Here is a 14,470-nt window from a genome sequence, read left to right as displayed (position 1 = left end):
AAAACTTTACCTTCAGAACCAGATAAAGTCAAGCTATTTAACTAGCACTCTTTTGCAACATAATCCCAAGCTACTATAGAATGCATTGGTACTGGTAAAAGTACAAAAGTAATAGTGTCAGCAGTGCACAAGGTGCTTCCCAGGCAAATAGAGGCAGTAAGTCTCTGCTCCAAGGAGTTATGAACAAAATCAGATATATCAGTGATCACTGTCAATGGATGCATGAGAAAGTAAATAAATGGTAACAGGGAATAACAGAGAAATCCGTCTGAGATATTTTTCCTATCACTGGCTACAGATTATTCTAATGGTTCCAAATTTATAATATCAAAATTTAGGGTTGAGAAGAGAGGAATAAGGATCTTCAACCTCAACATCTCTCAGTACATCTTTTACTGTCATCATAATCAGCTTTGCAACACTTCTACCAGAGACCTAAGAATTAAAAACATAAATAAGAAACCTACAAGAATGTCAAATCTCACATGCTATGTGGTCTTACAGAAAGTTCTCAGATACATGACCTTACAAAGGCAGATTGGAGTGTTCCCACTATCTGCATTTTCATGGAATAAATTGTTGGCGCATGGGAAGACACAGATAACTGATGCAAAAAGTTCCTGCCACAAACACCTGCACTGCCCAAGTGCTCGTGACTTGCAAGTCAAAACAATGTGCAAAAAGACATCTTGCCACACAAAAGACTAACTCAGATCCAAAATGAAACATCTCATTGTAGCACTCTTGCCTCAAAGGGGAACGCTTGCTTGAATTCCTTCTTTTAGGCCCATGAATGAATCTATGGTCTTTGCTTCTAAGTTCTTGTAAAGTCAAACTTCTGCATCCTTAAATCCATGTTCTTAATTAACCACATGGCCAAAGTTCTCAGCACCCAACTCTGTGTCTCTAAATGAGTTTTCATTCTCCTACTTGCCTACAAATTGGGATCTCAACCTTCAGGCCTCCTAATTTTTCAACACCTTAACTCCATCCTTCCCACTCCCACATTCGGCCCAGTTCTGCATTCACAGCACTTGTTTTGTTCCCAGCTTCAAAATCCCAGCCACCCACCATATGCTCCTGGGGACCCCAGCACCTTTGGCAAAAACAAACTGTATCCTAATATCTGGGTTTCTTGTTGTTACTTTCATCACTTTGCCCTGAATTATGCTTCTCTCTCTGCTCCAGCATCCATGCCCACATGCAATTTGAGTATCATAGGGAGTCCGAGCCTGAACCCAACCTGCCAGCAGGGCCTTACCTAAGATTTCTGTCTGTGTTACAGCCTCTCGTACTCTTGGACTGACATGACAGAAGTTGGTGAGCCCCACACATCATCCAGCAAGCAGCTATATTTACCACATTGTTTTCTACACAGCTCCATGTTCATGCTCTGTATCAGACCCCTTCTCCCATTGTATGATCCCTGTCCCATGCCTCACCCATCACACATCCCAACACAGCACTGCTAAAGAAAAGAGAGGGACTGGCAGGTCATCAGTTGCCAAGCTACATTTGGGAACTAAAATGTATCCTGCAAGCCACTCAGTCCATTTGTGATAAAGTTTTCCAGATAAATGTTAGTACAGCTATACCTCCATGTCTGTCCTACCACCAATGCCTTTTTTAACAGTACATAAGTGCTTCTACTGGAGAAGCTTCTGCTCATTTCTTGAATGAAGTAAGCTCAACTGACCAAAAAAACCCAAACCCAAACCCTAAAAAAACCCACAAAAACCAAAACAACAACAAAGACTGTTTTGGTCCATGCAAAGGTGTCCAAATCTGGACTATGATACAAGCATATGTGCACATGCATGCATGTTTAAGATCACTCCCCTGCCATTACTATAAATATTTTTGAGGGGAGGATGCAGATGAGAAGCTTTTGAGCTCATATCTCAGCAAAGTCCTCAAAAAACAGATAGCTGTTTACATAAAGGGGCTGATTTAAGATCATTTCAAGTGGCTTCAAAACACTTGGAGACTGCTGCTATGTTTCTCTCCTGGTTCATACATAGCATTTATAATCTGGAATATTTATGTTCTTGTTATGTGGCAAAGAACTGATACACTGCAGTGCAAATACAACAGTCCTCCAGAAACAACAGAGATTTTTCTCTAGCACTCACCATGTTAAAATTAAAGAAAACTTTTAACAGAAATAGGAGCACTAATCAGTTTATGACATGTAACTGTAGGCATCCATAGATACTTGTTCAGACCTTTACAACCACTAATAAAAGAAGTAAGCTTGAAATTACATTTTATTGTTCTGCCTCATTGTTCTTTTACAATAGTCAAAAGCAATACACAATTATTAGCATCAAAATACCACAGTGTTCGTAAGTAATTTCGTAAGAATGCCTGTGCTCTGCATCCAAGCTGACTTGGATTACCTCATCCAATATGCACAATTTACATATCTAATCACAAAAGGATTAATAGCGTGGTCATTTTGGAGAAGAATGCTTTATTAATATGTCCCTCCTGCTAATATTTGTCGTTTATCTTCCACCCCCAGTTCTTCTTAGGGTAATGAAAACTTTTGTTACCAGAGGGAATCAATGTGAGTAAAACTTGATTTTCAGGAGCCTCTCAAGGACTGTGAGGTGGGGAGCCCGAAGTTTTCAGTATTTTAACCCTCTGAAAAGTGACTGAAAAGTGACTTAATCAGAAGCAAGAAGTATTTTTCCCCACTTTGAAAGTGGAAAACACCAAAAGAACATGACTTGCAATAAAAATTACAGAGTTGGCAGCACAACAGTAGAAACACAGAAACTGCCTCAGGCCTGCAGTGATTCTCCTCCCATCAAAGGCAGTGTGTAGCCTGAAGTCACACAGCTGAAACTATATACCTTTGATAGCTGCTATTTGTCCAGGCTTTTGGAATGGAAACACAGCCAAAGTTGTTACACTTTAAATGTGTATTTGCCTGAAAATCAATAAAATTATACAAAAACAGAACAACTTGGAAACTTTGATGATGCACAACAAAAGCAACTTTCATTATCTGTCACTGCTTCAAGCACTATTTTGTAACTATTCACATACCACCACCCACACAAAACCATCCATACAGGTTCATACTAAAGGTTCACCTCAGATCAATACCTCTTTTCCAATAGTAGTCCATGAAGTATTCTTACACTCTTTCCATAACTGAAGACCAGAGAGTGATACTTTCAATGTTATGTACTGCCTCAGCTCCCAGCAGTCCAGTCTTTGAGACTTCAACAGCTGGAGGTTGCTTTCTGCATGGTTGTCCTCTAACAAGAATGTGTCTAAATGTTCCCTGAACCCATTCATATTTAGCATCCTAGGTTTCTATAGGAGTGGCTTCCACAATTCAGTTTATGCCTCTCAGACATGAAAGAATCCTACTAGATTTTGGAGGCATTACTTCCCTGGATACCTGTGCTGACCAAGGGTGTTGTATCAATATGCCTACACATTATCAGGCTTATGGGTTCAGTTTCCCAATGACTCTTTTAACTCTTTTAAAAGACCAAAGGTCTAAGTGCTAACTTCCATTTCTGCAGTATTATGCTAGTTACTGTGTAAAAAGGTGCTTAAGTCAGTATTTCATCAACTTCATATTTAAGTTTTGGGATTCTCGGGTAAGTTCCATTTCTCCTTCACAGTCTGCCATTACTCATTTACTCTTTCCTCCTCCAAAAATCTTGTTCTTAGCATGACTTGTTCTACTGCTACATCAGATCCCTTCCTTTCAAGGAAAGGTTACAGTGTGGGAATCTCCTTAACAGTGAACATTGCAGTTCAGCTACCTTTTTCCCTGTGAACTTACCTTCCTTGTTTGCATTTTTTAGCAGTTGTTTTTACATTTTTATTCTCAAAAATCCTTTTTTTCCCCAGTGTTATTACAGTTTCAAAAATAATTTGGAGGTTACTATCCTCTCTATACTGTGTCTTTCAAAATGACTACAGTCTTCTGAAGGGTTTTTTTCTTATCATATACTTAAGAGTTTGTATTAACTTATTTAATAACAGAAACCTTTTCTTTAATTTAAGGAGACATCTCCAGCAGAATATCAGTTCCTTCCTAACAACATTGTTCTAATTATTGTTATTATTCACCACCTCCTTTATATTGTTGTATTGTGTTGCCAGGGGAAGCTAACTACAGGTAAGCAAAATCAGTTCAGCAACTATGTTTAGATACTGCTTTGGAAAAAGAGTTGCTTTGTTTACGATATGTTAGTATTACCTTAGTTTTAAGATCTTTACTTATATTTGTGTGCATGGTTGTTTTAAACAGCTTGAAAAATCAAAACACTCTCCACGACAAAAAAGTAAGCCCTGCTCAAGCCCAGCTGAATCTCTTCTCAACAGAATAACAACAGACTCATAATTCAGCTCTTCCTGATGAAAGATCAGACTCTGCAGCAGAGAACAGGTAACTGGGAAAAGCTGAAGGTGCACAAACAAATGATTCTCAGCTAGAAGTCTGAATGGGCAGGAGGAGGAGAAATCTGTCTTTACCTACAAGTATCAAATAACTGTTGAACCTATGAGTGCAATTCCTGAAAGGCCAAAGAGAAAACCATTTAAAATATTATTTTCATAACCACTGTACAGTAGGCCAGCAACATTCAGAAAATAACAAGACAACCTAGAAAAAAAGAAAAACCAGTATTCTGATTTCTGTGCTTTTAAGATTGTTCTTTTGTTTGTCACAAAAATGACAGTATTCTGAAAAGACAGCAGGATAAAGGATAGTTGTTATGATCATATCACGTTGGTTTTGTCAGTCTTTGCTATTTATAACTGACATAACTTCTTACTGTTTTTAATTTACATGTTAATATATAGTTCATGTTCATAAGGGACAGTTTAACAAAGATGACACAAATTTATAGGAAATTTAAAAATACAATCTCGCTTGTCACATCTACAAAACTGGCAGTGTGTGTGTGTAAAATTGGAAAAAAAAAAGATATACATACACCCACAAGTCTCCAGGCTTCACTTATCACTGCATACTGGAGCCGATTCAGAACAAACCCCTCAATTTCTCTGTTTAGTTTGACAGGAGATTGACCAATCGTCTTCATCAGAGCATATGTTCTCTCTGTAGTAGAAGGATCTGTTTCTGGATGAGGAACAATTTCAACCAACGGCACAAAGTAAGGTGGATTTACCTCAAGAAGAAAGACAAAAGAAGAATGTCAGCTACCAACAGATTAACAGTACAAGTTTATATAAAGTGTCTTTATAGCTTGCTACTAGCGTGGATATCTTCCAGTGAACACAGCAAGACTGATCTTTAGACCCTGAAATACTTCACCAATCCAATAAAAGCTAGTGTATTAATTCAAATTAAAAAAATAATTTATGTTGCATTAAATCTATCTCTCTTTAACCCCAGCAAAGTTCATGGAGCTACACTAAAGATGACAGCACTCAAACAGTACTAGTGAAGACTTCATACTGACTTGAGTAACTGATATTTTCTCAATATTCAGGCTGTTTGTTATTGTAAGACACATGGTCGCCACCTGTCTTTCCAAATGAAACAAGGCATTTCCTTTTAGATATTCAGGAACTTTAACAAAATTATTGCTAAACACCACCTGTAAGATGGAACACTTAATATATAAGCTACTACTGGCCCAAGCCTGTAAATATATGTAAAACACAGTAACCAGATACCACATAAAACACACTTTGAAAAAGTTGCAGAACAGGTTACCTTCAAACACTGTACCTACTTTAAAAATAAATTAAGGAATTACCTCTCCCTGAATCTTCCCAAATATAATTTCTCATCAAGTCAAGACCTTTGTGTAATGTATTTTTTAAGTAATAAACAAAAAATTCTGAAGAACATGGAGAAACAGCTAAAAGTTCTTCAGGTCATACTGCCTGCATGCTCGTTCCAGAAGCAGCAGTCCTTCAGCCATATTCTTAAGGTGTTAAACTCAGCTCTTGGTCTAGTTTCCAGGCAATAGAAGGAGTTAACATGTCATAAACTACTACCAGAAATAACATTGACATTTAAAGGATGGTAATTAAGTACTGATTCTTTCACCATGCTCCCTTAGAGTCAACTGCTCTTAACTGTGCTCACGTAAATGCAAGGACAGGATTTAGTCACAGCAACATGCAAGCAGTCTTTCCTCTCTGCGTGTTCTTTCTTTTCAGTACTTACATCTGCTCTAACTACTGATGTAACACACTTCATTCCCTTTAAAGTACCTTGTGTTCCAACATAAACTTTCTCACATTAGTCTCTTTGGCAGTGCCACCACCAACACTGAGAATAGCATGATGGACACCATCGCAGGTGTGGTACCAGGCAAATTAGCAAGACACAAAACACTGCAAGCACCAAGAAGTTCTCTGAAGGCTTTTCTAACCCTTAAGTACATCACAGGTTCCAATCAGGAAGAGGACAAGTTAATTGTTGATAGAGACTGAGGCTATTATAAATTTCTTCCAAGATCAGTGTTGACAGTCATTTTATTGAAATATTCTATTTCATTAACTTGGCATGGGGAGTATATGGGTGTGTTCACGAGCACACTGAGAAGACTTAGGAAGGCAATTTTTTAGGAGTGACATAATAGATGTTGGCAAAAGCTAGAAGTGGTAAAACATGGATGAAACTGGGGATGGGGGAAGGTTTCTAAAAATGAGAAGGGGAATGCAAAGCCTTTCTTCAGGGAGCAGAATTGCTTACCTTACTCACCTTAACAAAATGAAACCTAAGAAAGGATATGACAAAGTAAACACAGGGAAAGAATTAAGCTATACAAAAGCTGCCAACAAACATCAAATTCATTTTAATGGACTGTTAATAAGATTGGAACAAAAATTAGAAGACAGCTTCCAGCAGGAATAGCAGAGTTAAAAAAGAAATCTAACAGATATAGCTTAATACATTTCTAAGGTGATTTGATTAGATGGTTTCCTGTACAGCAAGGGACTTCACTCAATGGCACACATCTCCTCTAGTTCCATATTTCTAGCTGTGTGACCTAGCAGGCATATACAGTACATGAGAAATGAATCGCTCTTCTTTAAGAGTTCATAGTCTTCTTCATCAGAAGATGACTTCTACTGATATACTGCCTGAAACTGCTTGCGGAGAACAGCTGTACCTACAAGTATTGCATGCATTTCTATCATACAGCTGTGCTATGGGATTTAATTTATTTTTTCATTGAACCTATTGCTATGTTAAGCAAAGGAATGAGCTCCTTCTGCCCTTTGGGCATTTAATTTCATTTCTCCTCAACACGCTCACCTGTGCTAAAGGTGTTACAACTTTAGCTCTTAATTTTTCTGGTCTATCAAATTCCATGCTTCTTGTTTTCACAGTGTCTTCCAGAGCTGCTCGCTTCCTGCAGCCACCATTCCCCATGTCCTACTGTCATGCTCAAGATGTTAGTAAGGCCATGGTTAAAAACAAACAAACAAAAAAATCAACAAAAAACACCACCAAAAGTCAACAACTACTACAAAGCAAGCATGTTTACTGATATAACAGATGCAGAAAGGCCCCTGGAAGAGTACACTGGCTCAGCTTCTCCAGTACACTCCCTTTTGAGTGAAGCTGAGATTACTAAAAAAATAGTCTCAGTTGGATTGCAAAGCCATTTCAGAACAATTAGACGTTTTAAGGCACTCAGAGTATTTGCTTTGGAAAATACTTATATCCGTATAACAGCAACCTAGAAAATGTTTACGCAGGGACTAGCTACCTTTCCAGATCTGATAAAACCTGGTTTCAGAAGTGGCTCCTATAAAGACTGCAGCTCAGAATAAACAAGTCAACTGGTACAGACCAACTTGGGAAAACAGTAAGAAAGAGTAATGTAAAATCAAAGACTGACAAACAGAGAATAGACAGAAGCCCAGGAATGGGTTAAAAAAATAATCAATCATAGCTATAGTTACTTAATACAGGAGTCTAGAAGAGACATTATCTCTTCTCTTGCACTACAGAAAGTTACAACCCTGGAAATATGAGATAAGGAACTACTGAATTTTAGACTGGAGAAAGGCTAGACCTCAGCACAGATACCTACTTTGAAGTCTGACTTTTTTTTAATTGAAAGGGGTTGAAAACTAATTATACAGAAAGAAACCAATCCTTTTGTTCCTCTTGCTTCCCAGTCACCCCAAGGCACAGGTGGCGGTGGAGGGGTATCAGAAAAGGACTGACCAAATGCTTTGACACTGCAATATTACGCTACTGGTAGCTGTAGGGACATTACAGTAAAGGAGGGCTGTATTTTTGTGTTCACACTACCACTTTTGAGCATGTCCAGGGAACTGATATTTACTTTACACCCCGAGGGATGCCCTGGAGAGACAATATGTAGTTACCAGTTTGCAGGCAATAGAGCAGTACCTTCCTCCACATACTGCAAACCTTTGTAACAACAGTCCTCTTAACTGATCTGTCAAACATCAGACTAATATTAGACTAACAAATTCATTAGCTATTGAGTAGTGGAAAACAGAAGCAGTAAGAATCCCAGTTACCAAGACAAAATGCTCTTCAGTGCTGAAAAGAGATGTGATAAACTGCTGTCTGGCAGCCCCACAGACCTCTACGAAGGCTCACAAGTGTCCTTCAGCAATTTGAGGTTCTGCTGCCACCTCTAGTCAAGCCATTTCTGCATCACTGCCCTGTCCCAGCTGGTTTCAAAGCATGCCGATTCAGCTCCAAGTACAATTTGTTCCATTTCATCCACCTGCTTTTCCTCTTCAGGTATACTGCTTCTGCATCAGAAGTCTGAAGAAACCAGAGTCAAAAGCTTCCATCTGTCATTGACATTACCTGACAAGCACATTCAGCTCACTGTTTGGATCCTTACTGTTACTCAAGAGCAGCTGAAAAAGTATACTAAAAAAGACTAACGATGCCACAAGAATAAAGTAGGGGATTTTATGTGCTTGTCTTCAAAACACAGAATTCCTGTATTTTGAGAGCCAGTAGTTTGAGTAACACACAACAGTATGAGCACAACAGCTTACACAAAATGTATCTTGAGCCAACAGTATGAAAGATGCATACGTCCTCTCAATTTAGTAGATGCTGCTGCTCACAGCATGACCAAACTAAAGTTTTTCTGATAAGTCAGGCCCCTGCACATTAACGGTGGCACACAAGCACTCCAAATATCCTTCTGTATCTCTCAGTCTGCAGGGAAGAGTTTGGGATGCAGTTTAGTTGAACACCTGTACTACTACTACTACCACAATAACAAAACATGCCATCATACTTACAGGATGCGACACAATACACTGCTTAACATGTTTAAGGCCAGTGAACAATTTGCTGGGTAAGAGACAAGAGGTCGAGCTGCTCAAGATAACATTGTCACCAACAATAAGATCTAACTGACTGAAAATCTTCTTTTTCAGTTCCAGGTTCTCCGGAGTACATTCCTGGAATAAAAACAAAAATCAGTATTAGAAGTCTTCTAGTTCAATAGTATTTATCCACACATTTCAGACTTCACTGATCCCACCTTGACACCTAGGAACTCAGCACAAACCATCTATTTTAATCAGCCTAGATATACCAGTGAGCCATAACACAAAATTACCTTCCCACATACAAAGAAGCAGAAAGCCCAAAGGTTCCTCTACAGCAGAAGATGGACCACCACACAAGATTTAACACAAAACAAATGATTTTGCTTTGTCTAAAATACAGACTTTTACTCATGCACAGAGATAACACAGTATGGAGGAATAAGACCTGGTCTTCATTTTTTTAAGAGAATCTCATATGATAGAACTCTGTATTCTCTCTCAGACAAGATAGAAATGAATAGGTGTATCTCAAAAGACGACAAACTTACAACCTCCAGAACTATGGCAGGAGATTCCAAGGTACAGTTCTGGAACCTGCACTGAAACACCTCTCAGTGAGCCTCACATTTAAAAAGCTTAAATATCTTCATTCATTTAAACTCTGAGAAAGATTTTAAGTAGAATGCACACTATCAGAACTTCTCCCAAAGCTACTGAGCATGTTCAGCTCTGCAGAACTGTGTGAAATTTCACATGTATGAGACAAGAGCCACAATCTACAGTCACTAGAATTTCAAAGTTATCCCCAGGAGCTGCCTGAAGGACAGCATACAGAAGTCCACCAGTAGTCTGGGAGCAACAAGGAAATGGGATAATAACTACAACAGATCCCACAATCAACAGGAAAGACTTCAGTCTATGAGAACAAAACAGGGGAATAAAGCCAGCTTGTTTTCTGGGTTTTTTGGAAGGGTTTAAAAAAAATCCCAACAGGATCCCAAACTTGCAAAACCTCAGCTTTCCCCTTTGAACACAGAGAAAATACTTGTTCTTTTCCAACTCTAACCTTCTCCCACCTGTCAGTACTTCACTCTGTCCTTCCTGTTATGCCAAACTGCATGAGGGTAGGGGAAAAGGCTATACATTTAATATAATCCAAAATTTACATTTAACACCTGCAGCTTCAGACAGACTCTGTGGCAGGCATACCCAGGGCCAGTTTTTCACCCAGTAAATGGGTTAAAAGTAATTTGAAGTCTTAAAAAACAAGCAAGTTGCATGGAACAGTACTAAAAGTTCCACGATGCAGAAGAGATAAACAGGGTCATTTAAGAACTCCAAATAGAGCCCAAAGTAATAGACAGCCTTATCAAAACAAAATGATACTCTGCTTATAATTCCAGGATCCCTGCTTGCTGGTTAAGTTTAAATAGTTTCTTTTAGTAAAGCCAAAGATGAAGAGAACTCTGCAGATACTGTTCAAGCTAATAAAAGAGTTGCTCTGAATAGGTTTATTGTGAACTTGAAACTCTAAGCCTCCTCTCACATCAGACGATAATCAAAAAGGCAAACTCAAATCTGCTGGAAACTCAAACCTGCCACAGTTATGTAAGTTTTCTGAATGGGCCATTTGCTTGAAGTTTCTTGTATAGTGTCACAATTGTATTCAGATTGTTGGACCACTGCAATAAAGTTTCTGTCCTCATCAAGCATGCAATTATTTTCTCAGAGACACCAATTCCCTAAAGAACAGGGGGAAAATTAAGCTCTAAGCAATCCATTAAACAGGAACCTCACTTGCTGTCAGTTATGGAGCCTGGAGAGGTCTGAAGCTATTCTGTTTACCCTGAGAAAGAGAAGATCAAACAGTAAGCAGGTAAGATACGGTTTTAAAGCTACCACAGTCTCTCTCAAAGAATCAGTGCAAAAAGGTTAGCATACACCTCTACGCATTTTAAGTGATACTGTATATTTCTGTGCCCTTTTTTGTAGAGAAGATCACACTTCTCATTTGCAGTGAACAGTATACCTTTATTCCAAGACCTGAGCACCTGAACAAGGTTGCTACTAATCTGACTTCCAATTTAAACTTTATTAGACATCTTTTCAACAGCCTGATCAGAACATGACAGTTGTTCATTTTTAAAACCCACCTCCTGGAAGAGTTGTATTGAATTAAAGGCTTAAAGGTAATAGGCATTACGCTGTTCAAATACATGTTCAGAGAACACATAGCAGCTACTTGACCAGCCTATGAACTCTTAAAGAACTACACAAAGATAAACACGTACTAGACTCTCTCCCTAGCAGATAACACTGATACCCAGACAAGGTGATTGAGGTCTCGTTGCCCCCAATTAAAAAGTTGCACTCATATGACACAACCCTTTGAATGCCAGCACATGGAAAGCTAGGGAGTTTTATCTGTTTAAATCCAGTGCGTTTGTGTTTTTGTACAGGCATTTCCCACCATGCTATCCACCATCTGTGCTCCCATACATATCCACACTCATCTAAGTGCACTACTTCATTTACCTATATTTAAATGCTGGCATCTACCCAGGTTCTTCCTATCCATTCTCAGATATGTCAAGGTAGCAACTCACCTGTACCAGCTTCTAGGAAAACACTTCCCAAAACACGACCTTGCCAAGTATTTTCTCCTTACACTAGCAATGGGAATCACTGCCAAGGCCGTGGATTTATTAGCACAAGGAGGTGAAAGAAACAAAGCATGGCCTAAAGTAAAGCACTGCAACACAGTTGTGTGGTCCTAAAATAAGTGGTATTGTCCTCTACAAGCATGGCCATATAAGATGAAAGCCAAAGATTTAAATTGGCATGGAGAAGGTCAAAGATTAGCACCCATTCAGCAACAAACAAGCCACTTTCTGTAAGAGTATCTGGAGATGCTGTCACAGGGAGCAGCATCGAGCCCTCTCAATAGCAAGTATGAAGTCTGATGCTTTATTCAGCATAAAGAATTGCTGAATAAAGAAGTTTGAAAGCCACAGCTGCACAGTGATGAGTCCCACGTCCTGACTAGATTCTGGCTACTGCATATTCAAAGCATAATCAAGAAAACATTTTTACCCTTGCAATCTTAATATGAAGATTTATAATGTAAATTCCTGCAACTGAAGATAGATCAATCTTGAGCTCTCCTAGACCAGCTTTCCTAGACCCCTCTTCATTCCAGGATTTTATCACATGCCGTGGGATTCTTCCAAGCAGATTTTGGCCTGAACAGGCTGAAGTTGTCTCCCCTGAAGTCCAGGGCTGTGATCCCACTTTTTGTCTTGCTTCTCCTCTCAGGATCCTCAACTCCACTATCTCATGGTCACTGTAGCCAAGGCTTGCCCCCAACCTTCACATCTCTAATCAGTTCTTCCTTGTTTGTAAGTATGAGGCCCAGCCCAGCACATGCCCTCTTCTGCTCCTCAACCACCTGTGTCAGGAAGTTATCATGAACGCTTTCCAGAATCCTCCTGAATTGTTTGTGTTCTCCTGTGCTGTCTCTCCAGCAGATATTGATGTGATTGAAGCTCCGCCACGAAGACAAGGGCCTGTGAATGTGAGGCTTCTTCCAGTTGTCCAAAGAAGGCCTTTTCTTTCTGATCAGGTGGTCTGTAGCAGACAGCTACCACAATGTCTTCCACCTTGGTGGTCCTCTTAATCCTGACCCATAAGCTCTCAACTGGGTCCTCATTCAAAGTAAGGCAGAGCTCTGTGCGTGCTAGCTCACAGCATGTAATAAATAGCCTAGGCAGCTATTCCTCTCCTACCTTCGTCTTGCACCGCCTAACCCCCAAGAGCTGTACTTCACTGCCATGATGCAGCTGCTACAGCAAGAGTGCCCTGTAGCCTTACCCTAACCACAACTGAGGTAGAAAATTATTTTCAAGAGTTCCATGACTTCCCTCTTCCCAGTAAATTCAATAGGGCTTCAAGTAGTAGGTAAACTGTTTAGGAGTCATACCGCTTTCACTGCTACAAGTATGCTCTTCATTTTCTGCAGTTAAGTGAAGATCTCCAAACACGCTGCACACTCTGGCTCTGTTCCTCTATTTATACACATACAAGTTACAGCATTTCAAGTGGTCTCAGCTTTTTAGTGCTGCAATTTAGCTGACAATTTTCAGGCACTCCTGTAGAACAGTTCCCAGAGTCAAGTGACAGCAAGCCTCTCCTCTCATAGAATGAAGGCATAGCAGCAGCTTTCAGAGCACCTAACTATCTCACAAGCTGGACCCAGACTGTCAGCACTCCTGTGACAGAAACCACAATACACAGTCAGACCCAATACACATAACAAATTATTACATCAGAATACCAGTTTTGCTTCCAGTATTATTTTTAACCATTACAATTTAGCTCAACTATCTAAAATTTTTCAAGCATTAAATAGGTTTGGTAATTTCACAAAATTCAGCATTATTACATATTTCAAATGCAAATACTTAACTGCAAGTATCTTGGACTTTCCCATCATGGTCGCCCCCAAAATGGCAAAGTAGTTTTAGATGCTTATTCTGACACACTTTAAAGATGGATAGTATGTGGATATACCAGTATACCAGGATATTAAGACAAGGTGCCAAATAAAAATGCATTATTTTAAACTGCACAGATGATGGTGGGAAAACATATTTACTTCAGTCTCTTTTTAGAAAGTGTTACTACCCTCATCTGAGGGTAAAAGCAGGGCCAGCAGCTTGTCAGGAGACACACACTTGCTTACCACTGTACGGGTTTGGGATGGAGCACAGAAACGAGATGTGTACACACAGCTGTTACTGAAGGAGACCCCAGGCACACCTTTCAGTGTGGTGTCAGCATTTTGATCAGTTAAAATGAGGAAGATTAAAAGAAAAAAAAAAAAAACCCAAACCACAAACACACCACCCCCCCCCCCCAACAACAATCAACAGCATAGGCTCTGATAACAAACAAGATTATGTTAAAGCATGACTAGAACTCGAGCCCCCAAGAGCTAGGGTCAGGGGAAAGCAGGGGGAGCAACCTGGCTGTGTACCACAGCAGGGAGGTGAGGGTAAATGGGACTTGACCCTGTAACACTTGGAGGTGATGCAGGAACCCAAACCATATGGGATGCACACAAGGGAACAGAAGCTCATCAGGTTGTTTGCCCCTTTTCCCCCCTGCAGATATTTGT

At 39.6% G+C, this 14,470-nt stretch overlaps 1 protein-coding gene across 3 annotated transcripts in view; it reads right to left on the bottom strand.

Moving 5' to 3' along the window:
• Positions 1–14,470, bottom strand: part of CRYL1 (crystallin lambda 1) — a 61,258-nt gene that overhangs the window by 24,418 nt on the left and 22,370 nt on the right. For 2 of the 3 annotated variants that reach the window (XM_075050762.1, XM_075050764.1), the window contains 2 exons: positions 9,262–9,423; positions 4,968–5,162 (listed from right to left, as the gene is read on the bottom strand). In XM_075050762.1, the coding sequence (XP_074906863.1) occupies positions 4,968–5,162; positions 9,262–9,423 (357 nt within the window). The remainder of the gene's footprint in view (positions 1–4,967; positions 5,163–9,261; positions 9,424–14,470) is intronic. The other variant, XM_075050763.1, reaches the window with a different exon arrangement.

The sequence above is a fragment of the Buteo buteo genome, chromosome 18, assembly GCF_964188355.1.
Source record: "Buteo buteo chromosome 18, bButBut1.hap1.1, whole genome shotgun sequence".
Lineage (NCBI taxonomy): Eukaryota > Metazoa > Chordata > Aves > Accipitriformes > Accipitridae > Buteo > Buteo buteo.
Note: the sequence above shows the minus strand (reverse complement) of the source record. Positions and strands in the feature narration are given on the sequence as shown.